Source organism: Panulirus ornatus, chromosome 9, assembly GCF_036320965.1.
Source record: "Panulirus ornatus isolate Po-2019 chromosome 9, ASM3632096v1, whole genome shotgun sequence".
NCBI classification, from domain to species: Eukaryota; Metazoa; Arthropoda; class Malacostraca; order Decapoda; family Palinuridae; genus Panulirus; species Panulirus ornatus.
In genome coordinates, this window is record NC_092232.1 from 3123112 (window position 1) to 3149847 (window position 26736).

General features: G+C 41.2%; 1 protein-coding gene across 2 annotated transcripts in view; it reads right to left on the reverse strand.

The window, feature by feature from the left end:
- LOC139750163 (doublesex- and mab-3-related transcription factor A2-like) overlaps nt 1-26736 on the reverse strand; it is a 204149-nt gene that overhangs the window by 19338 nt on the left and 158075 nt on the right. For both annotated transcript variants that reach the window (XM_071664508.1, XM_071664509.1), the window contains exon 2: nt 19514-19649. In XM_071664508.1, the coding sequence (XP_071520609.1) occupies nt 19514-19607 (94 nt within the window). In that variant the 5' untranslated portion in view covers nt 19608-19649. The remainder of the gene's footprint in view (nt 1-19513; nt 19650-26736) is intronic.

Below are 26736 nucleotides of genomic sequence, written 5' to 3' on the forward strand. Positions count from 1 at the left end.
TGAGAGGGTATTGATTGAGAGGGTAAAGGTATGTACAGAGCATCAGATTGGGTAAGAACAGTGGTTTCAGAAGTGATAGAGGATGTGTAGATCAGGTGTTTGCTTTGAAGAATGTATGTGACAAATATTTAGAAAAACAGATGGATTTGTACGTAGCATTTATGAATCTGGAGAAGGCATATGATAGAGGTGATAGAGATGCTCTGTGGAAGGTTTTAAGAGTACCTGGTGTGCGAGGTAAGCTGCTAGAAGCAGTGGAAAGTTTTTAACAAAGATATATGGCATGTGTACGAGTAGGAAGAGGTTAAAGTGATTGGTTCCCTGTGAATATCGGTTTGCGGCAGGGGTTCGTGATGACTCCATGGTTGTTTAATTTGTTTATGGATGGGGTTGTTAGGGAGGTGAATGCAAGAGTTTTGGAGAGAGGGGCACGTATGCTGTCAGTTGCTGTTCATTGATGGTACAACGCTGGAGGCTGATTCGGATGAGAAACTGCAGAAGTTGGTGACTGGGTTTGGTAAAGTTTGTAAAAGAAGAAAGTTGAGAGGAAATGTGAATAAGAATAAAATTATTTGGTTCACTAAGGTTGAGAGACAATTATCTGGGAGGTAAGTTTGAATGGAGAAAAACTGGAGGAAGTGAAGTGTTATGGATATCTGGGAGTGGACTTAGCAGTGGACGGAACCTTGTAAGCGGAAGTGTGTCACAGGGGGGAGGGGGAGGGGGGCGAAGGTTCTGGGAGCGTTGAAGAATGTGCAGGAGGCGAGAACGTTATCTTGGAGAGCTAAAATGGGTATGTTTGAAGGAATAGTCTTTCCAACAATATTATACGTTTGCGACGCATGGGCTATAGATAGGGTTGTGCGAAGGTGGGTGAATGTGTTGAAAATGAAATGTTTAAGGACAATATGTGGTGTGAGGTGGTTTGATCGAGTAAGTAACGAAAGGAGAAGAGAGATGTCTGGTAATAAAAAGATTGTGGTTGAGAAAGCGGAAGAGGATGTGTTGAAATGATTTGGACACATGAGTGAGGTAAGATTGACGAAGGGGATAAAAGTGTCAGAGGTGGAGGAAAGATGGAGAAGCGGAAGACCAAATTGAAGGTGGAAGGATGGAGTGATAAAGATTTTGAGCGATCGAAGCCTAAACATAAAGGAGAGTGAAATGCGTGCAGGGAATAGAATGAATTGGAACGTTGTGGTATACCGGAGTCGACGAGCTGTCAATAGATTGAACCAGGGCATGTGAAGCGCCTTGGGTAAATCATAGAAAGGTCTCTGGGGCGTGAATGTGGAAAGGGAGCTGTGGTTTCGATGCGCTATACATGAGAGCTAGAGACTGAGTGTGAACAAATGTGGCCTTTTCTGTCTGTTCCTGGCGCTACCTACTGCAGAGTGGGGCAAGTATGCAATCTCTTGTGGATGAGAGGGCTTGGGAGGTGAGTCATTTGTTGTTCGCTGATGATACAGCGCTGATGGCTGATTCGGGTGAGAAACTGCAGAAGCTGGTGACTGAGTTTGGTAAAGTGAGTGCAAGAAGAAAGCTGAGAGTAAATGTGAATAAGAGCAAGGTTATTAGGTTCAGTAGGATGGAGGGACAAGTCAATTGGGAGGTAAGTTTGAATGAAGAAAAACTGGAGGAAGTGAAGTGTTTTAGATATCTGGGAATGGATTTAGCAGCGGATTGAACCATGGAAGCGGAAGTGAGTCACGGTAGGGTAGGGGGCGAAAAGTCTGGGGGAGTTGAAGAATGTGTGAAAGGCGAGAACGTTATCTTAGAGAACAAAAATAGGTATGTTTGAAGGAACAGTGGTTCCAACAATGTTATATGTTGCGAGGCTTGGGCTATAGATGGGGTTGTGCGGAGGAGGATGGATGTGTTGGAAATTAAATGTTTGAGGACAAAATTTGGTGTGAGGTGGTTTGATCGAGTAAGTAATGAAAGGGTAAGAGAGATGTGTGGAAATAAAATGAGTGTGGTTGAGAGAGCAGACGAGGGGTGCTGAAATGGTTTGGACATATGGAGAGAATGAGTGAGAAAAGATTGACTTAGAGGATTTATGTGTCAAAGGTGGAGGGAACAAGGAGAAGCGAGAGATCAAATTGGAGGTGGAAGGATGGAACAATTGGAAGTGTTTATGCCGTCAAATGCAAGGCATGTAAATTTAATCATACATGCCAGACAGGTAAAACGGTAACGGAGAGGTGATATTGGCACCGGCATTCAGTAAGCAGGGACGACCACAAAAAAGCGATTGCTACACATTGTCATGAAAATGATCACCCTGGCCATAGATCTTGAAAATCTCGTTAAGTTATACCCCTCTCCTGATTATGTTTATGCCTCGCACCTATATGATATTATTGGAACTACTTTTCCTTCAAACATACCCATCTTTGCTCTCTGAGATAACGTTCTCTCCTTCCACAAATTCTTGATCGTTCCCAGATCCTTCGCCCCCTCCCCCGCCCTGTGACGGACTTCCGTTTCCATGGTTCCACTCGCTGCTAAGTCCACTCCCAGATACCTAAACCACTTCGCTTCTTCTAATTTTTCTACATTCAAAATTACACCCCAATTGACTTGTCTCTCAACCCTACTGAACCTAATCATAACTTGCTCTTATTCACATTTACTCTCAACTTTCTCCTTTCACTCGCTTTTCCGAACTCAAATTAGCCACCAGCGATGTATCATCAGCGAACAACAACTGACTCACTTACCAGGCTCTCTCATCCCCAACACACTGCACATTCACCTCTCTCTCCAAAACTCTTCCACTTACCTCCCTAACCACCCCATTCATAAACAAATTAAACAACCATGGAAATATCACAAACCCCTGCCGCGGACCGACCTTCACTGGGAACCAATCACTCTCCTCTCTCCCTACTCGTGCCTCCTGGCTGTTGGGGGTTTGTATGTTCTATGAAGGTGCGCGTTCATATGCACTTAGTTCGTATTCATATACCTCCGCGTTGTACAGTTAGGTTCGGTGAAATGCTATCTGCTGGCTGTGCGAGCCTAATGGGAAAAGACCGGTGTAGAACCCGTTGCTCATCTACGTGAGACGAAGGGTATTCGAGTACATAGTATTCGATTGTCATTTCCCTATTAGAGGCGATCATAGCCTAGCGGTAGCGCTCCCGCCTGTTGCACAGGGGTCCCGGGTTCGATTCTGGCTGTTGGAGGTTTGTATGATATATATATATATATATATATTTCTTTTTTTTTTCATACTATTCGTCATTTCCCGCGATAGCGAGGTAGCGTTAAGAACAGAGGACTGGGCCTTTGAGGGAATATCCTCACCTGGCCCCCTTCTCTGTTCCTTCTTTTGGAAAATTAAAAAGGAAAGAAATTAAAACGAGAGGGGAGGATTTCCAGCACCCCCCCTCCCTTCCCTTTTAGTCGCCTTCTACGACACGCAGGGAATACGTGGGAAGTATTCTTTCTCCCGTATCCCCAGGGATATAAAAACAATTTTAAACAATTTTACAATCCTTACAATTCAAAATGGCATCAAGTGATAAAGGAGTTAAAAGAAAGCATGTCAACTGTATACTGTATTACTGTATATTGTATATTTTGGCATTAATGGACACCCCTCCCCGAATAGTCTGTTAAACCAAGGGTTTGCTGTATATCTGTCTCATTCTCTCTCGATAATGCTGCAATCAATTTTGCATAATACCCCTTGACTAGCTGTAGTTATTTATCTATCTATTTATATACATAGTGGTATGTCTGATACCTGTTTCCTTCCGCAATCCCCTCAAGGGGGTAGCCATAACAATTGAGTCTCCATAACTAGTGAACTCCAGTGCCGCTTCTTAGCCTTTACTGCCTCACCCTTAAGAGGCCACGGGCAGTGGCAAGTCTAGTGCAGTGTTTGTATAGGCTCCTACCTAATATTCCTACCGAATAATTCTACCTAACGATCCCACCCAATGTTCTTGCCAACTACTTATACTGGATGTTTCTCCATAAAGCTCCTCCCTAAATGTTCACACCCACCACTTCCATTTTGTTCCCACCATTTTGCCAAAAGGCAGGGCTAGCACACAGTGCTCACCATAAGAAAATCTAAACAAAGAACAAGCTGTTTGAGTTAAGTGTTGTCAAGTGTTAAGTATAACAAGGAGAAACTGTACAATTCTGCACAGAATGCCAGTAGTCCAAGTGTGAGTGAGGTAGAAAGAAAAGACAGTTACTTGGGTCAGAGAAGTGCAACTAGACAACCACTGAAGTGCTGGCTCACTGTGCAGCTGTTACTAACACTAATGAAGGGTTGAGGTGTAAGTTGGAAAAGGAGAGACCTATGTAGCTGAAATAAGGCAGTGGAATGAGACACATAGATCAGGAATCCAGGCTGGAAATGAGTTACTTGAGAAGAGCATGTGGTGTGACTAAACAGAATGAAGAAAGAAATGAAAGGGTGTATGAGAGGTATAGTATGACAAAGAATGCAAAGGGAATGAATTATGGAGAGGTAGAATGGGTGAAACATAATACTTTCAGATGGTTTGGGCATGAGGAAAGAATGCAAGACTGGCAGTTTACAAGAAGAGTGTATGATACTTCAATTGAAGATGATGGCATGAGTGGAAAACTACCTGTAACATGGGCAAAAAGGGTGGAGGAATTTTTGATATATATATATATATATATATATATATATATATATATATATATATATATATATATATATATATATATATATATATATATATATATATACACATAAGAATATGGTGCATATGAACGCGCACTTCCATTTAACAAACATACCTCCAGCAGCCAGGATCGAACCCGGGACCCTTGTGTAGCAGGCGGGAGCTACTGTAAGGCTATGATCGCCCCATGATCATATACACTATATCCGTATATATATACCTCCGCATAGTACTTTTCATCATTTATATTCACGATTTTGCAAGTAAGGCTAAATAACTTAATGTCCAAATTTGCAGATGACACAGATCAGCAATGCCATATTAAGTGAAGATAGGCTGATATTAAAAGAGGATCGAGATAAAATCGGTGAATGGTCTAGTAAATGGTACACGCCATTTAATGTCCATAAATTTTAGTTGTAACAAGTAGGAAACCTTCAGATAAAAACTGATTACAAGCTGATGTCCTATATGATATAAGACACCCCTAGTGTGAGAGATCTAGAGGTCATTGTCTCCAATAACTTCGAATTCTCTCAGCATTGCAATGGAGCTGCCAAGAAAGCAAATAGGATGTCATGATTTATCAACAGAAACTTACGTACAAAAGGAAGGATGTGATATTGTCTAAGTCTCGCTAGATCACACCTCGAATATGCAGTTCAATTTTGGGCCACCCACTTAAGCAAGGATATTCTTAAATTGGGAGCAGTGAAGCGAAGAGCAATTAAATTGATTCCTTCCTTGCATAATATGCCATATGAGGAGAGACTGCGAGAATTAAACTTGTTCTCCATAAGCAAGAGGCGCTTCCGGAACAAATTAATAGAATGCTTTAAAATACTTAGAGGATTCAACAACGTCGATTATGAAAATAATTTCAGAGTAGCACCAGCATTACCGACGAGAGAAAATGGACTAAAACTTGGAGGTCAGCAAGTTAATCTGGACTGTATGAAATGTTTCTTTACCAAAGACATTATTGATGCATGGAATAAGCTCCCAGAAATTGTTGTTCAGAGCAACACCCTTGATAACTTCAAAAGTAGACTTGATCATTAAATGTCACTTTCCGGTATCGAATTATTCATTTAATCAGTCATTGTAACGCAGTGGTATATCGTGCTACCATTTCAACCACTTATATCTCCCTGGCCATGCTGTGGTAACATGTCAAAGTTGATCAACCCATGTCACCCGAATTAAGGGAGTCAGTAAGAATCATTGTACCATTCTTCAGCATAAGGAATGATATAGACATGGTAAGTCTATAGGCTAGAGTTCAAGTTTATCTTTATTATTTCTTTTTAGAACAAAGTGAAGGGATGCATGTCGTTGGTGATAGGATGCATGACATATTCACTCTACTTCATGATTTTCCCATACAAATTTCCCTCAGGCATATCAATCCTGCAAGGTATTTTTTATAACTGTTTTCCCGTCCGGCATGTGCCAGAGGGAATGGAGGGTGGGGAGAGAACCTTTGCTTTGCTATCCTTTTCTTCCATTGCTTTTAAGGGGACTTCATTTCTTTTCTTTTTTCTAATGTTAAGGCCAAACTACTTCGCTTGGACCTTGGTTCTGTGTGGTGTGTGTATGTATGTAACTCTGTGTAACTTCTATCGTGCAGTGCCTTCCTTCATCATTATGCTGTCTCCATTCAGTATGTAATGTCTCCCTCTACCATCGTGCAGCGGGTCTCTTCACCATCGTCCATCATCGTGTAGTTCTCCCTCCGTCATTATGCAGTGTATCCCTCCTTCAGTATGCAGTGTCTCCCTTAACCGTGCAGTGCCTCCGGGACTATATAGCTGTGCAATGTTTCCCACCAGCATCGTGCAGTATCTTTCTCGTCATCGTGGCTTGTCTTTCTCCGTTAACTTTCCGTGTCTTTCTCCGTAATGACCCAGTGTCTGCCTCCATCATCGCGCAGTTTCCATCTTACATTGTTTGTGTCTGAGCACACTGTCACAGGGTCCTACCTTAACAGTGAGTATCATTTGAATTATTTTGAGTTTAAGAGATGGTCAGGCAAATCATTCAATCTGCAACGGAATTCAAACTTTGGTCCTTATAGAGTCAAAATCAGAACATCTCTTTCCTCTTGTATTATCACAAGTTATACCTGGAGTATAAGAAGCCCACAAAGAAGGAAAGCCACAACAATCAGGAAAGATTCTTTTAGGGTTAATCAGACTGGACAAACCGGTTTTAGGAGAACCTGTCCAAAGTAGGTCAAGGCAGCGCAAAATGTATGTAATGAATGTATGACGACTGACATACTAACTCCTGCCTTGGAATGTCCTGAAGCTCGGCTCAGAAACCGAGGAATGATAATACTTAGTAATTATTTGTTAGAAACAAAGGTTCTCAAGATGTTTCAGCCCTTCATCTGTCGGGAACCTTCGTATAGCGGGGAAATCATCCTGTGGATGGGTATTCGTGCATCATGAACCTTGGAACCTATTTTTGACGAGAACTTTCATGGGGCGGGATCCTTCATGACGCGGGATCCTTCATGTGGCGGGATCCTTCATGTGGCGGGATCTTTCATGTAGCAGGATCCTTCATGAAGCGGGATCCTTCGTGTGGCGGGATCTTTCATGTAGCAGGATCCTTCATGAAGCGGGATCCTTCATGTGGAGGGATCCTTCATGTGGAGGGATCCTTCATGCGGCGGGATCCTTCATGTGGCGGGATCCTTCATGTGGTGGGATCCTTCATGTAGCAGGATCCTTCATGAAGCGGGATCCTTCGTGTGGCGGGATCTTTCATGTAGCAGGATCCTTCATGAAGCGGGATCCTTCGTGTGGCGGGATCCTTCATGTGGCGGGATCCTTCATATGGAGGGATCCTCCGTGCGGCGGGATCTTTCATGTGGCGGGATCCTTCACATGGCGGATCCTTCGTGTGGCGGGATCTTTCATGTGGCTGGATCCTTCGTGTGGTGGGATCCTTTATGTGGCGGGATCCTTCGTGTGGCGGGATCCTTCGTGTGATGGGAGCTTTCATAGGGCGGGAAGCTTTGTATGGCGGGAAGATATAATAACATGATGTTAACAAGTTCATTATCGCCACATTGTCAAAAAGATTCTAAAATTTTTGTTAAGAACTACTCAAGTTCTGCTCAGTCGTGACAAAAAGGAGCAAAAGATGAGGTAATATGTTTATTAGTAAGGTAACATAATTTCACAAGACAGTCTTATTCGACCTAAGACCTGGACAAACTAAATCAAACCTAAAAGAGAATGTCTTAGTGATATAAACCTAGCACAGTACGCATGTACGCGTTCTCCAACTTCAGCATGACACCATTCTGATCTGGAGAAGTCTCAACCATTATCTGCTCAGAAATAAACAAATGAACAAAACTTCAAAACTTTAACGATTCTGGTAATATTACAACTTGCTAATGATAGTGAAATAATTACAATTGATTAACTATACTGAGGACATTACAACTGATTAACAATACTGTAATATTAAATCTGATGAACAGTAGTGGGGAAAATTACAAATAATCAACGATACTAAGAATACTACAATTGATTAACGATATTTGGAAGAGTACAGTTGATTAACGATATTGGGTAAATTACAATTCATTAACTTTACTGGGAACATTGAAACTGAATCACTGCACTTGGAATATCATAAATGATTAACGACACTAGAATATCAAACCTCATTAACGATAGTGGGATAATTCCAAATGATTGACGATACAAGGAATATTACAGGTGATTAACAATACCGGAAATATTACAATGATTAACGAAACTGGGAATATTACTAGTGATCAACGATATTGAGTAAATTCCTTGTGCTACTATATATACCGTACTTACCACAGAAGATGGTAAACGACCGAGTCATTCCACTGTTGTCTTCACTCTGAGGGTTGAGGGAAGGACAGCCACAGCTGGCCCTCACCACTTCACAACGTCTCCCTTAACTCCCTGTCAGCATTCATTGTCACTTACCTTTTCTATACCTCTTATCTTCCCTCTTTATGCGTTTTGCTCCTATCTTTTGGTTCCCTTCTTCTTCCTCTGCTAATGCCCACATCTCTTCTCACAACTTGCATCTGCCTGTCACAGGCAGCTGACTTACAGTTTTTCTGATTGTACCTTACCTCATGTAATAACAAACTCCCAGGTTTTCAATTGTTTCTCTGCTTCACCGTCTTCCCACAAACCTTAACCCTAACACCGACCTCCTCTCTCTTCCCCAGCGCCTGAACCTTCCTTCCGACATCCGCTTTGACCTCTACAACCTTATCATGTCTCACTCTTTACCTCCCACCAAACATCAACCACCTTTTACCAAGCCTCATCCCACATCTCACACAAAACTTCACCCCTACCCTCTCACCAAACCTCACCCCTCCCATCTCGCCAAACCCCACCCTTAACCTCCCCTCTTTACACATAACACTTTTCGCCCTGTGGTATAAACGCCTCCACAGTGGCCGGGACGGGAAGGTGTCACTTGCCCGTATTATTAGCCAAGACCGTGCCCGGGGCTGGGAGATGGGCCAGGCAGCAAGGTAGCAAGTCATCGCTGTTTTAGGTTGAGGGCGCTGCATGGTTCTTGGTGGTAAGAGCAAACGAAACAGCAAGGAAAATAGTACTGCAAACATGTGAAACAGAAAAGGGAGATGTGATGTGAACTTTTGACACAGCAAGGACAAAAATGCATTGACATGAAATTAAAGCAAGAAGAACAGCAGAGATGTGAGCTACGATACGCCAAAGATAGTAGTGCTGTACGCTCATTACGCAACTAGAACAGTTGTAGTGTGAATCTGAGGGTACAGGAAGGGTTGCACTAGTATCAGCTTCCGACTCAGCAAGAACAACATTAGCTTAAAATTGCAACGGAAAAAGGATAGCAGTGATATGAGCTTTCAGTGCAGTAAAGGCAGCAATGGTGAGAGCTTACGACATAGTATAGGCTGTAGTGACAACACAAGATGGCCATCAGTTGTGTGAACGTATAGCCTAGCAAGACCAGTGGCAATTTGAGCTTACGTCATAGGAAGGGAAGAAGTAATGTAAGCATAACGAAACAGTAAGGTCAGCAGTGGTTGTAACTTACTACACATTAAGGGCAATGATGTGGTGGGATTATAGCACGAAAAGAAAATACTGGTGTGAACTTACGACACTACAAGTGTATGAGATTACGACACAGTAAGAGAAGCAATGATGTGAGCATCAACAGCAGTGTCCCTCAGGTTTCGTCCTGTACCCTACACTTTTTCTCCTTTATCGACGATTTCCTCTCCTCCACAAATAGCCAAATGCACTCACATGCTGACGACTCACTCGATCTGCATCTCGTCTCGATACATCCGCTTCAATAAACTCAGACTTGAACGGGATATCTCAGTGGGATAGATAAAAGTCTGGTTAAGTTTAATGCTTCCAAGACCCAGTTTCTACCAGTCTTATCGAAAATTTCTCATAATTTTCCTCTCTCCTTTGACGGTTCTGTAATTTCATCCTCTTGACTCAATAAACACACTTGGTATCATTGTAACATCCATTCTTTCTTGGAAAACCCATTTTACAGAAATAACTAAGTCTGCCACTAAGAAACTGAGAGTCGTGCTTAGATGTCGATTTTTTTTTCTTTCTAAGCACTTGCTTCGTTTATACAAAGGATTGATCCATCCTCGTACGGAGTATAGCTCTCACATCTTATAAACTCTCCAGGTTAACTTTAAAATTTGACTCCCTTGCCTTACGTCGCAATGCTGGTTCACTTTCCCTCTTCTATAGGTATTAATTTGGTTGTTGCTCCTGAGAGCTGCTTGTATGCTTAAACCGCTAGCTAGACCACGCAATACTCGGTAAGCTGCTGCATCACATGATTACGAGTAGTGTGGCCGTTGGCAACTCAAGGCTGGACCGTTTTGATAACTGTTTCTTTCCTTACGCCTCGAAGCTTTAAAACTCGACTGTCTTTCCCACTAACTATGACCTGGCACATTTTAAAACACAAGTTTTTCACTTCCTCGAAATTTAGTAAATGGTTTCCCTTGTCTATTCTCTTTCCCTTTCATAATCCTCTCTATATTTCGATTAAGGTCAGGCCCCGATATGGATTTCAGTCTGTGGCTGGAACCTCCAATGTAAAAAAACAAAAAGTACGCCATAGCTAAGAGAGCAGTGGTATGCATGGTCTAACAGCAACCTACTACAAAGCAGGAGCAATCGTGAAATAAGATGGCAACATAACAAGGTCATCAGCGGGATAAGCTTACATGAAATGAACAACAGTGGTGTGAACTTACCACACAACACGGCGAACGTGGTGTAGAATGACAGCACTTTACTGATGATGTCAGCTTATGACAAAACAGTCTGACTTATAAACTGTCCTAGGATAACTTCTAAACTTGACTCCCTTGCCTTTCGCCGCAATGATGGTTTACTTTCCCTCTTTTACAGGTACTACATTGTTTTTTGCTCACTAGAGCTGCTTGTGTGCCCACACTACTAGCTAGACCACGCAATACTCGGCAGCGTCACATGATTATTGTGTGGCCATCAGCAACTCAAGGGTGGACCGTTCTGATACCAGCTTTTTTCCCTACACGTCAAAGCTTTGGAATTCTCTACCTCCTCATGTCCTTCCCAATAAATACGGCTTGGCACATTCTAGAGGACAAGTTTTTCACTTCCTCCAAGTTCGTAGGCGCTTTCCCTTGTCTTTTCTTTTGCTCTTTTCTATTCTCTTTATATTTCAGTTGGGACCCGCCCTTAATGTGGACTTTTGTTCGTGACTGGAGCTTTCAACATAAAAAGAGTTGTGTTATCTTTGGACAAAACAACGACAACGATAGTTGAAGCTTAAAACAACGCGGGCAGCAGTAGCGTGGACTTGCGACAGCAAGGAAAGCAACATTGTGAGCATTAATCCACAGAAAGGCTATTAGAAGTGTTAATGTTCAAGGCAAGACCGCAAGTAATGTGAGTTTCCAATACAGTAAAGGCAATCGTGATGTGAGCCTCTAACAACAAGAGATTCATTGTTGTGAACGTGAGCCAAAGCAAGGTCATCAGTTGAGTGTTCTTAATACACAGCAATGACTGTAGTGATTTCAACTTACAATTTAGCAATGTCATCCTGATTTAGTTTTAAGGCAAAGCAAATAAAGCACTTGCTACAGCTCAGGCATAGCAAAACCAGGGACGGCAGTAGTTTAAGTTTGTGACGTAGTAAGAAACACGGTAATGTGAGTTTACGACACATCAACAGCAGCATTGGAATGAGTTTGCGACTCATCATGGGCAGCTGTAGTGAGAACTTGGCACGCCAACTAAAACAATGATATCAACTTACAACAGCAAGGGAAGCTTTAGTGTGACCTTCCAGCACAACAATGGTGGAAGTCGTGTGAACTTACGACAGAAGGGCAGCAGTCATATACGATGAAGAATTAGTATGATCATAATAGATGCAAGCTTACAGCACACAGACAAAGCTTTGGCCTTATGAAACAAGAGCAACATTCGTACGAGATCATTATACAACAACAATCATATAAGCTTATGGCACTAAAGAGTAGCTATGGTGTGAGCTTGTGATGAGAAAAGGCAACAAAGATATGAGCTTATGGCATGGCAAAGGAAGCACTGGTGTGAGCTTACACCACATAAAGGACAATAGTGACGTGGGCTTACGACACAGCAAGGGCAGCAGTGATATAAGATCATACAATAAAGTTATCAGTAGAGTGAGCTAACGACACAGTAAAGACAGCATTGATATGAGCTTACGAAACAACACGGGCAGAAAATAAGCTCATTAGTAGTGTCAGCTTTGGGCAAAACAAAGACAATAGTTGTGTAAACTTCCGACACAGGAAGGACAGCAATAGTATGAGTCTAAGACAGCAAAAACACTAATGGTATGAGCTTACGACACATCAAGGATGGAAATGATGTAAGTACACAAGGATAGCAGTAGTGTGAACATGACACACCGTGGTAGCAGTGATGTCACTTTACAATAAGAAGGGATAATGTAGTATGAGCTTACAACACGGTAAGAGAGGCAGTGTTCTGGACTTACGTCATAACAAGAATATCAGTTACATAAGACGAAAATTATCATACGTCATCAGGGGTGTAATTTACAACGCAGCAGCAGAAACAAAGGTAAGAACACATCAAGAGCAACGGTTTTAAGAGCTCATGACATTAAAGTAAGAGCGATGGCATGAGCTTGTGGCGTAACAAGAACAGAAGTGGTGTGGGCATACGACACAGCAAGGGCAGCACTGATATGAGATGATGATACAACAAGGTTATCAGTGATGAGAGCAACGAAACGAATGATATGAGTTTACAACACTACGGGGTGAGAGTCAATTGACTTTATGATACTAAGGGAGGCAAGAGTGTGAGCCTTCGACATAGCATGAGTAATAGTGGTGTGAGCCTGACACAATAAAGACGGCAGTGGTATGACCTTGCAGCACCATAAAGGGCAATAGTGGTGTATCTTTACGACCAAGCAAAAAGATAGCAAAACACTAAAGGTGGAAAGTCATGAGCTTGATATATGAAAGACGGAATTAGCGTGATCAAATGTCAGGACAAGTACAGCGGTGTTGCGAGATTACAAAACATTAAGGACAGAAGTGGCGTGAGCTTGCGACGACACATCGGAGACAGAAGTGATAGCAGCTTAAGAGAAAGTTAGGAAAAGTGGTGGTATGAAATTAAAGCCCGAAAGACAATGATGGACTGAGCCTGCAAGCAAATGCAACATTGGTGTTAGATTACAAGGTACGGTCATCATTGGTGTGAATTTGCTACATAGTTTTATCATCAGTGGTGTGAGCCTAAGACAAAATAATAGCAGCATTGGTATGAGATGACTCACTAAGGTCATCAGTGTAGCAAAAGTGGAAGTTTACAATAACAAGAATAGCAATATTGTAAACTCTCGGTGTGTCGGTTAAAGTACCAACTGGTGTAAGCTTAAGACACAACAAGAAGAGCAATAGCATGAGCTCAAGACATGGTAAAATCATTACCTAGGGTACAGTAAGGACAGCGGTAAGCTTAGAACACAGCAAGAACTGCAGGGGTGTAAACTTATGGTCACCGCAAGGACAAAAGACGTGTGAGCCTACGACAAAGCAATATCATTGATGGTCTGAGCTTTCGACTAACAAAAGTACCACTGATATGAGCTTGACATAATCAGGGCGGCTATAGTATGAAATTATGATAACTGGGATGACTCTGGTGTGAGTTTATAACTGAGTAAGGACAGCAGTAGTTTGAGTGTATGCTTACAGTGCAGTGAGAAAGTGTTAACTTACGATCCGTCAAAGGCAGCAATGGCATGATCTTACGACAGCAAAGGCAGCAGTGGTTTTTACTTACGTATGCTAAGTATAGTAGTGACGTAAACTTACGGCACATTAATGCAACAGTGGTGTGAGCTTGGCACAGCACCGGCAGCAGTAGTGTCAGCTTGCAAGAAAGACAGTAGTATTAGCATACGTCATAGCAAGGGAAGCAGCCGTTTAAACTTTCGACACAGCAAGGGCAAAAGTGGTGTAAACTTAGGTCTCAACATGAATAACAGTGCTCTGAGCTTATGCCAGAGATAAACTCAAATGAGAGAATAGCACAGCGTAGACAGTAGTAGTGAGCGCTTACAGTGGTGTTAACTTCTAACACAGCAAGAACAGCAGAAGTGTGAGTCAACGACAAAGTAAGAGCAGCATTGATGCGGTTTATGATAGTAAGAGTAGTAGTAGTTTGAGCTAGCAACACATCAAAGGCAGCAGTGATGCGAGCTTACATCACAGAAAGGAAAGTAATGATGTGGTCTTTGAATAAAAGAAGGTCGTTGAAGATTAAGATACGGCAAGGGCAACAATGATGTACGCTGCAAACACGTCAAGAACGTCATTAGTGGAAATTTACTACACAGCAAAGACAACAGTGATGTGAGGTCACTGAGGTATCAGTGCTAAATAAAATGAAAGTAGATAAAAAAGTATAGGCCCAGGTAAGTCTTATCCGAGAACACTAAGAGAGACGAAAATGAGTCAAAACCTTGGCTGCTCTTATCGGAAAGTCACTTGCTACGGGAAATGATTCAGAGGAATGAAAATTTCCCAGGATAAAACCGATGTTCAACAAAGGTAATAAATTACTACATGGAAATTATCGTCTAATTAGCTGAACGTCTGTAGCTGGTAGATTTATGGAAATCACCTTTCTGGATAAGATGGTAAACCATCTAGAGAACCACCACTTGATAAACGATTCTCAGCATGTTTTTTGACGAAATCGTTCATATTTGACAAATATGCTTGATTTCTATTCTGAAATAATCAATATGAATAATAAAAGTAAAGCAGTTGATGTCATCTATTTAGAATTTCAAAAAGCATTAGATATAGTTCGACATCAAAGATTACTGACAAATTTCAGTCACATTGTATAGATGACGTTGTATTGCGATGCTTAAGAAAATTGGCTCACTGGCTATAAACAAGAAGTAGTGACTAATGGTCAACTCTCTCAATGCCTCTCTTTCTCATATACATTATTTACACTGATAAGGGGCTGTGTTGTAAGATATCTAATTCTGCGGGCGATACCTAGGTGGATAATAAATCTACATGAGAAAGTAAATGTCCGCAGCTTTAAACTGACAAAGAGAAACGGAAGGACTGGGATAACATGACGAATAAATTCTAATATTGCTATCAGCAAAGTCTTACATACCGGTTGAAAAACCAAAAGGCACCCTATGATATGAATCCTGTTGAGCTTCAAAAGGTAAATATGGAAGAGGACTTGGCTGACCCAAAGCCAACTAAACCGCACAGAAGCAGTAAAAAGAATCACAAAATTCTTGGATTCATAGGTACGGCTTTTAAATCTTTAAGTCTCGAGAAATTATCCTCTCAGTAACTCACTAGTGCGTCCCCATCTTGGATATCTTCAGGTTTCGTTACCTTACTAGAGGAAAGACAGAAAGAATGGAGAGAGTGCATTACTGGGCAAGCTACCAAGATGATTCTCGGCCTGAGAAACAAATCCTATGAAAGCCGACAAAAGGAATTAGAAATATTTAGCATAGAATTGAGAACCTTAAGAGGTCATCTAATACAGGTATTCAAAATCATTAAAGGCTTCGGTAATCTCGATCTAACGAGCAACTTATCGATAGATTCGTCTGATGTTACGTGGACAAACGTTTTACCTCGAATGAGGCGAAGTACTTTTACTTCAACAGAATTGTTAACATATAGAATGATATACCAGAGTAGTTGAATGCTGTGCCATAGATATAATTAACCATATTCCTGATGAATATTGTGCTTTAAATCCACAACTGACATTAATTGCACATCCTAGCTATATGATAAGATCACAGGTCATCTTTAAAAATAAAATCAGTCTTTCTACTCCTTCCACTATCACAAACGGCCTAGTTAGGACCCAGTGGTCTGTTGTGGTTTGAATTTCGTTGTATTCATTTGAAATTACAAGGGATAATTGATGTGAACTAAAGATGCAGCAAGTGGTGTGAACGAATGGCATACATTATGATCGCCAATGATTTCAGTCCACGTCATAGGAACATCGATATGAATTTTTGATAGAATATGACCAGTACTGCAGGATGGTCAGCTGAGGCAAGCTTACGACACAGCAGAACTATCAGTAGTGTAAGCTTATGACACGATAGAATCATTAGTGTAAGTTTATGACAATAGGTTTGAGGTGCAAGTTTATGACACGCGAAGATTTTCCCTAATGTGAGCTTACGCCTCATCAAAGACAACTGTGTCGTGGGCGTACAACACAGTATAAGTATGATGCAACCAAAGAATTGGTAGTGTGAGCTTACGACACAAAAAGGTCGTCAATGGCGTGAGCTGATGGTACATGAAGGCCTCTTGGAATATGAGCTTACAATAAATCAAGGTTATTTCCAGTTTGAATTTAAAACACTTGATACAGCAAGATTGCTACTAGTGTGCTTTTACGACGTGGCAAACAATTTTTTTTTCTTTTACACTGGACAAAAGTCCACATCAAGGACGGGCCTTGATTAAAGTAGAGAGAGGACTACGAGAGGGAAAAAGAGACAAAAGAAAGTATTTATGGATTTTGCAGTAAGAAAATATTCTGTCATAAAATGTGCCGAGTCATCGTTACTGGAAAAGGCATGAGAGGGTAAGGAGATCCAAAGCTACGAGGTTTAGGGAAGAAATACTTACAAAACGGTGCTCCTGTGTTCCCAGCGGCCGCATAGTAATTATGTGTTGCAGCAGCTTGCCGAGCTTTGTGTGGTTAAACTAGTGGTGGAGGCACAACAGCAGCCAGCTCTCGGGAGCAAAAACCAAAGAAATCCTCATAGAACAGGGAGAGTGAACCAACATTGTGTCGTAGGGTAAGAGAGCCTAGTGTTGAAGTTAGCTTGTGAGAGTTTTTAAGTCGGACCTTCCAATGAAAATCAAACTCTAATGTAATATTGTCCGTCGCACCGAATGACATTCATACTCGTTTAACGCAATCTTTTTTGGATGTTGGAGTTAAGGTACAAGTATGAGGGGGTGTTAGGGTTAAGTTACAGGTATGAGGTAGTGTTGGGGTTAAGGCACAGGTATGAGGGGGTGTTGGGGTTTAGGTACAGGTATGAGGGGGTGTTGGGTTAAGGTACAAGTATGAGGGGGTGATGGGGTTATGGTAGAGGTATGAAGGGGTGTTGGAGTTAAGGTTCAGGTATAAAGGGGGTGTTGGAGTTAAGGTAGAGGTATAAGGGGGTGTTGGAGTTAAGGTACAGGTATGAGAGGGTGTTGGAGTTAAGGTACAGGTATGAGGGGGTGTTGGGTTAAGGTACAAATATGATGGGGTGATGGGATTAAGGGAGAGGTATGAAGGGGTGTTGGAGTTAAGGTACAGGTATGAGGGGGTGTTGGAGTTAAGGTACAGGTATGAGGGGATGTTTGGGTTAAAGTACAGGCATGAGGGGGTGTTGGGGTTAAGTTACAGGTATGAGGTGGTGTTGGGGTTAAGGCACAGGTATGAGGGCATGTTGGAGTTTAGGCACAGGTATGAAAAGGTGTTGGGGTTAAGATACAGGTATGAGAGGGTGTAGGGTTAAGGTAGAGGTATGAGGGAGGGGTGTTGGAGTTAAGGCACAGGTATGAGGAGGTGTTGGGGTTAAGGTACAGGTATGAGAGGAGAATAACCTGCAAATTGTCAATGTGACTAAGGAGGCATAAATATTGTAAGTGGTGAACTTGAAGCGAAATACTTATCAGTTCTGTTCTAAAATGAATTTTAAATACTGCTTTCATCCACTCTAACTGACAAATCGTTCTATATATTAACAATCCTGTTGAACAAAAATGCACTTCGCCTCGTTCGAGGTAAAACGTTTGTGCAGGAGTTTGTATCCATTATTATGAGTGAAAACAATCGAATCATGTCTTACGTAGCCTGGTAGCTCAAGATTATCAAAGCCTTTGATAATTTTGAATACTTGTATTAGATCATCTCTTCACCTCCTTTCTAGGCTAAATAGATTCAAGTCGTTTAATCGGATCTCATAAGATTTGCTTCTCAGTCCGGGAGTCATATTGGTAACTTGACGCTGCACTCTCTTCATTTTGTTGATGTCTATTTTTAGAAAAGATGACCAGAACTGAACACAATATTCAAGATGAGAACGATCCAGTGAATTGTAAAGGTTTCCCTGGTCTTTGAATCCAAGAAATTTGCTCGTTCTTTTCACTGTTTCTATGAACTTTTTACTTGGCTTTAGGTCACCAGAGATTATTATGCCCAAGTATTTTTCTCATTTACATTTTGCACTTCAACAGTTTTACCGATATGTAAAACTTTGCGCTTATCGATATTAGAATTCATTTGCCACATATGAACCCAGACCATCAGTTTGTCTATGTCAGTTTCAAAATGTTGACGATTAAGTTCCTTTTAAGAATTATTTCCAAGCTTTGAATCATCAGTGAATTTTGATATCTTGCAACCTAGCCCATCATTACTATCGTTAACAGACGTGAGAAAGAGCACCAGTCCTAGGACTGATCACTGTGGCACACCGCAGGTTACATCTAACCATTCTGAGGCTTGATCATTGATCACAACTCTTTGTTCACGCCAAGTCAAAACTTTGACTACTAACTTCATAACTGTAATTATTGGTATTCTTACTATCATTATTGATACCCTTACCATCATTACTAACTTTATTATCATTACTGATATCCTTAATTTCAATACTATCATCATTACTAACAATACTGACATCTTTTCTATCATTACTAACTTCATTATCATTATTGATATCCTTACTATCATTATTACTGTCACTACTGATATGCTTACTATCATCAATGCTATCACTACTGATATCCCTACTATCATTAAGAACTGCATCCCCTCTCATGTCATCCTCATTAATCTCTGTACCAGATTTTGCCACATGAGTTCTCTTACCTCAAGTCGTCCAATCGTTATATCGCTCTGACTATATTCATTCATCAAGCGACCAATTTGATTTCTTCTGGATTAACACTGCTTACTTCACTGATCTACCAGCCTAGTCACTTCTTTGTATCCTCTCTCCGTTGTCAAAGCCAAAGAACTTGTCAACAATTTACCTTTCACAATACCTATGTCGATTTTTTACTTCAAATAACAGAAACTTTTGACAGGAGTTACCCTCACCTTCGGGAAGGGTGAAGAAAGTAGTTACACGTATCCCAGAAAAAAGTGGAGTGTAATCTTTACTTAGAACTGGTTATCTATGTTTACCTTTGACCTCCGGCTCTGTAACCGGGAGGCCGAAGATTGGTCCCTGGGGAAGGTAGGGGCATGTGGTGCCTGTCGCTGCCACCCTGAATGTCATGGCGATCGCGTCCTCCGCCGCTTGTTGCCGCTTCAGCGCCACCTGTCAGAGGCAAAGAGCTCTGTTAAGTATGCTCAGTATCAAGAGGCTGCATTGAACATATGCAAATACTTTAGGGAACTGTTGACACACCACAACTGTATGTCAGTCTGCGACAACGTGCAACCGGCCACTCAGACCTGCTAAGCAACGCTTCCCACCCTATGACAACGGCCAACATACGGGGACTTCACACACACACACACACACACACACACACACACACACACACACCTCATTAGGGAACTGTTTTGTATTACAACCAGTCAATGTCATGGCCCCCCGTGTTGCAGCGGTGGGTAGGGCGGCCGGCTCATAGCCAATCGATTCAGTTGTTCGTTCTCCTTTTGGAATTGAGCGATAAATGAGTAACCTGGTGTAAGCATACATGTATTTCAATTTCTAAAAGAGGAAACAGAATAAGGAGCCAGGCGGGAGTGCTCATCCTCCTCAAAGGCTCAGATTGGGGGTGTCTGAATGTGTGCGGATGTAACCAAGATGAGAAGAAAGGAGAGATAGGTAGCATGTTTGAGGAAAGAAACCTGGATGTTCTGGCCTTGTGTAGAAGGAAATTCAAGGGTAAACGGGAAGAATAGTTTGGAAATGTCCTGGGGATAAAGTCAGAAGTTGGTGAGAGGACAAGATCTAAAGAAGTAGCACTTCTGAAGCAGGAGTTGTGGAAGAGTGTGATAGAGTGTAAGAAAGTAAAATCTAAATTGCGTAAAACTGAAAGTCGATGGAGAGAGATGGGTGATTACTGGTGCTTATGCACCTGGTCATGAGAGGAAAGATCATGAGAGCAAGTGTTTTGGGAGCAGCTGAGTGAGTGTGCCAGCAGCTTTGATGCTCGAGACCGAGTATTAGTGATGGGTCATCTAAATGCGAAGGTAAGTAATGTGGCAGTTGAGGGTATAATTGGTGTACATGGGGTATTCAGTGTTGTGAATGGAAATGAAGAGCTTTGGATTTGTGTGCTGAAAAGAAACTGGTGATTGGGAATACCTGGTTTAAAAAGAGAAGACATCTTATGTTTCTTGTAGCAAAGATGTGACAAAAAAGGATGTCATAAAGTTTACTGTTGCCCTATTCTTCCAAGTTAGCTAATTTAAGACATGTTCTGAAAAACAGTTCCAATACAATAACACCATCGGTAAGACCTTAATAAATAATAGGCCAAATCATGCAACATTTGGGAGTGTTTACGTCGTCAAATTTAAGGTATGTAAATATATTTTGTAGGCCAGACTGCTAAGACTGTAACGGAGAGATGTTATTGGCATCAACATTCAGTACGGAGGGATGACCACAAAAATGCGATCGCTAAACATTGTCATGAAAATGATCACCCCCATAGATCTTGAGAATTCCGTTATTCTATACCCCTCTGCTGATTATGCCGCATGAACGTCATTGAATCTGTCCTAATTGCTAAAACTAAGAAAATCTAATTGTCCCCAGGCAATTTTAAAGCCCATCCTAGCATTAACCAAATCATTATGAGAGAATTCACAAAACACGAAAACATAAAAATGTCCATGACACACCCATCTCCCCAGGTCAACCCCCGACACTCGACCTTCCTTAATCAATCTCCCTTACAAGGGTTACAACCAGAAATAGCAGACAGTGCTTGGCCTAGAGAGAGTGGTGTTGGACTGCGGGAACCAAGTGTCATGTTGGGATTTAAATAACTTTGTTAAGTATAGGCACCTGATGAGGTGGATTATCTCCACAAAACATGTCGTGCCACATGTATAGAAACATTACATGTTAAATGTAATTGTATGAACTCTTACTGAAGACGCCAAATGGCGTCCTAGCTTCGTCTCTTCGATATATATCAACTGACTTCTATTTCTCTCTTGCGTCTCCCCTGATGATGTGATTATTACGCGAAAGTGCACTTGGGAACTTATCCTGTTTCATTTTCCCCGTGGACTCATAGGAATATCTTGATCATGCGCAAAATTGTGATCCTTTCCAATATATATATATATATATATATATATATATATATATATATATATATATATATATATATATATATATATATATATATATATATCTTATATATATATATATATATATATATATATATATATATATATATATATATATATATATATATATACATATATATATATCCCTGGGATAGGGGAGAAAGAATACTTCCCACGTATTCCCTGCGTGTCGTAGAAGGCGACTAAAAGGGGAGGGAGCGGGGGGCTGCAAATCCTCCCCTCTTGTTTTTTTTTTTTTTTTTTTTTTTTTTTTTTAACTTTCCAAGAGAAGGAACAGAGAAGGGGGCCAGGTGAGAATATTGCCTCAAAGGCCCAGTCCTCTGTTCTTAACGCTACCTTGCTAACGCGGGAAATTGCGAATAGTACGAAAGAAAAGAAAAATATATATATATATATATATATATATATATATATATATATATATCTTATCCCTGGGGATAGGGGATTAAGAATACTTCCCACGTATTCCCTGCGTGTCGTAGAAGGCGACTAAAAGGGGAGGGAGCGGGGGGCTGGAAATCCTCCCCTCTCGGTTTTTTTTTTTTTTTCAGTTTTCCAAAAGAAGGAACAGAGAATTGGGCCAGGTGAGGGTATTCCCTCAAAGGCCCAGTCCTCTGTTCTTAACGCAACCTCGCTAATGCGGGAAATGGCGAATAGTTTGAAAGAAAGAAAAATATATATCTTATTTCTATTTATTTATTCTGCTTTGTCGCTCTCACCCGCGTTAGCAAGGTAGCGCAAGGAAACAGACGAAAGAATGGCCTAACCCACCCACATACACATGTATATACATACACGTCCACACACGCAAGTATACATACCTATACATCTCAATGTATACATATATATAAACACACAGACATATACATATATACACATGTACATAATTCATACCTTCTGCCTTTATTTATTCCCATCGCCATCCCGCCACACATGGAATAGCAACTCCCTCCCCCTTCATGTGTGCGAGGTAGCGCCAGGAAAAGACAACAAAGGCCACATTCGTTCACACTCAGTCTCTAGCTGTCATGTAATAATGCACCGAAACCACAGCTCCCTTTCCACATCCAGGCCCCACACAACTTTCCATGGGTGATAACAAGTAGTGGTGATGTGAGAAGGAGATGGAGTGAGTATTTTGAAGGTTTGTTGAATGTGTTTGATGATAGAGTGGCAGATATAGGGTGTTTTGGTCGAGGTTGTGTGCAAAGTGAGAGGGTTAGGGAAAATGATTTGGTAAACAGAGAAGAGGTAGTAAAAGCTTTGCGGAAGATGAGAGCCGGCAAGGCAGCAGGTATGGATGGTATTGCAGTGGAATTTATTAAAAAAGGGGGTGACTGTATTATTGACTGGTTGGTAAGGTTATTTAATGCATTTATGACTCATGGTGAGGTGCCTGAGGATTGGCGGAATGCGTGCATAGTGCCATTGTACAAAGGCAAAGGGGATAAGAGTGAGTGCTCAAATTACAGAGGTATAAGTTTGTTGAGTATTCCTGGTAAATTATATGGGAGGGTATTGATTGAGAGGGTGAAGGCATGTACAGAGCATCAGATTGGGGAAGAGCAGTGTGGTTTCAGAAGTGGTAGAGGATGTGTGGATCAGGTGTTTGCTTTGAAGAATGTATGTGAGAAATACTTAGAAAAGCAAATGGATTTGTATGTAGCATTTATGGATCTGGAGAAGGCATATGATAGAGTTGATAGAGATGCTCTGTGGAAGGTATTAAGAATATATGGTGTGGGAGGCAAGTTGTTAGAAGCAGTGAAAAGTTTTTATCGAGGATGTAAGGCATGTGTACGTGTAGGAAGAGAGGAAAGTGATTGGTTCTCAGTGAATGTAGGTTTGCGGCAGGGGTGTGTGATCTCTCCATGGTTGTTTAATTTGTTTATGGATGGGGTTGTTAGGGAGGTGAATGCAAGAGTTTTGGAAAGAGAGGCAAGTATGAAGTCTGTTGGGGATGAGAGAGCTTGGGAAGTGAGTCAGTTGTTGTTCGCTGATGATACAGCGCTGGTGGCTGATTCATGTGAGAAACTGCAGAAGCTGGTGACTGAGTTTGGTAAAGTGTGTGATAGAAGAAAGTTAAGAGTAAATGTGAATAAGAGCAAGGTTATTAGGTACAGTAGGGTTAAGGGTCAAGTCAATTGGGAGGTAAGTTTGAATGGAGAAAAACTGGAGGAAGTAAAGTGTTTTAGATATCTGGGAGTGGATCTGGCAGCGGATGGAACCATGGAAGCGGAAGTGGATCATAGGGTGGGGGAGGGGGCGAAAATCCTGGGAGCCTTGAAGAATGTGTGGAAGTCGAGAACATTATCTCGGAAAGCAAAAATGGGTATGTTTGAAGGAATAGTGGTTCCAACAATGTTGTATGGTTGCGAGGCGTGGGCTATGGATAGAGTTGTGCGCAGGAGGATGGATGTGCTGGAAATGAGATTTCCAGCACATCCATCCTCCTGCGCACAATGTGTGGTGTGAGGTGGTTTGATCGAGTAAGTTACGTAAGGGTAAGAGAGATGTGTGGAAATAAAAAGAGCGTGGTTGAGAGAGCAGAAGAGGGTGTTCTGAAATGGTTTGGTCACATGGAGAGAATGAGTGAGGAAAGATTGACCAAGAGGATATATGTGTCGGAGGTGGAGGGAACGAGAAGTGGGAGACCAAATTGGAGGTGGAAAGATGGAGTGAAAAAGATTTTGTGTGATCGGGGCCTGAACATGCAGGAGGGTGAAAGGAGGGCAAAGAATAGAGTGAATTGGATCGATGTGGTATACCGGGGTTGACGTGCTGTCAGTGGATTGAATCAGGGCATGTGAAGCGTCTGAGGTAAACCATGGAAAGCTGTGTAGGTATGTATATTTGCGTGTGTGGACGTATGTATATACATGTGTATGGGGGTGGGTTGGGCCATTTCTTTCGTCTGTTTCCTTGCGCTACCTCGCAAACGCGGGAGACAGCGACAAAGAAAAAAAAAAAAAAATATATATATATATATATATATATATATATATATATATATATATATATATATATATATATATATATATATATATATTGCAATGCATTATCAATATTATTACAACAGATAAGAAAGAGAAACGGTCCCAAGACTGATGCTTGTAGTATACCACTTGTTACGTCTAACCATTCTGAGGCTTGACCATTAATCACAACTGTTTATGGCCGGTCAACCAATTTCCTATTGTCTGCAGATTGAGCTTCTCTGGATCTGCTGTTTTATTTATGTTCATATCGTTTATTGCTGTTAGCATGCCTTCAGTGTCTTTAATGTCAATTTGTTGCAGATCGTTCCCCTCTCGTTCCAATGAAACTGGAACTGAGACAAGGAGTGAGTCTTCGATTGTAAATGCAGATGCATTAAAAGTCTTTTAAGTCAAACCCCTTAGGATTTCTTTTGCTGCTTTCAGTAATTCACGCTTAATAGTGAAGTTTACTTTGTAGCATAACTCTCTTACTTATCTACGTGAAATTACATAACTTACTCTATCATGTCGGTTTTTGGTCTCTTTGAGTTTCTTATGAGCTACTTTCACCACCTTGGTTTCGATTTAGAAATATACCGTCTACAACGCATTAGCACATATGTTCCCTCTCTTACTTTAAAGGTTTTACTGAAACTTTTTCAGCTACGTTCACTTCGTTTTCATTGACCATATCATACCAGGTTGTCCTGTCAAGACCAATGCGATGATCATCAAATTTTGCAGGATTAAAATTGGATATTTTTTCTCGACTTTCATGTCAACCAACATTATTTGCAGTTTTGAAAGAAATCACAATAGTAATTCGTCGGTGATCAGCTGTACTAAACTTTCATCCAAATTCAACATTATCAACGAGATCCTCAATTGTGGTCAGAACTAAATCTAACACATTCTCGTCACGAGTAGATGTCTCGATTAATTGGATCACGGCACTGAGTTCAGAGCCGGAGTTAGTGGAAAGGGATTACCCGCACTTAGGTACCAGTATGTTACTATGATATAATCTTGATCATTACAGATTTCTGCTGACTGATCACAAAATGTTTCGTCTACTTCTGATGTCTGTGCGGGGAACCTATAAATTATTCCTACTGTTAATTGTTAACGGTTATTTTCTTATTTCTACAAAAATAAAGTCGAAATTCTCAAGATCATTTTTTGCTATGGAATTTAAATGAGCATTAAGAAAAAGTATGACGCCATCAACTCACTGCATTTTCCCTATCACTATTAAACACACTGGAATCTAGGAGCATTCTGCGAGAAAATCCCTATTGTTGATATGTAACCAAGATCCGAGAACACCAGTCATATGTAACCAAGTTCCGGGAATAGCAATCATATGTAAACAAGATCCGGGAATAGCAATCATATGTAACCAAGATCCGGGAATAGCAATCGTATGTAACCAAGATCCGGGAATAGCAATCATATGTAACCAAGATCCGGGAACACCAGTCATATGTAACCAAGATCCGGGAATAGCAGTCATATGTAACCAAGATCCGGGAATAGCAATCATATGTAACCAAGATCCGGGAATAGCAATCGTATGTAACCAAGATCCGGGAATAGCAGTCATATGTAACCAAGATCCGGGAATAGCAATCATATGTAACCAAGATCCGGGAATAGCAATCATATGTAACCAAGATCCGGGAATAGCGGTCATATGTAACCAAGATCCGGGAATAGCAGTCATATGTAACCAAGATCCGGGAATAGCAATCGTATGTAACCAAGATCCGGGAATAGCAGTCATATGTAACCAAGATCCGGGAATAGCAATCATATGTAACCAAGATCCGGGAATAGCAATCGTATGTAACCAAGATCCGGGAATAGCAATCATATGTAACCAAGATCCGGGAATAGCAATCATATATAACCAAGATCCGGGAATAGCAGTCATATGTAACCAAGATCCGGGAATAGCAATCGTATGTAACCAAGATCCGGGAATAGCAGTCATATGTAACCAAGATCCGGGAATAGCAATCATATGTAACCAAGATCCGGGAATAGCAATCGTATGTAACCAAGATCCGGGAATAGCAGTCATATGTAACC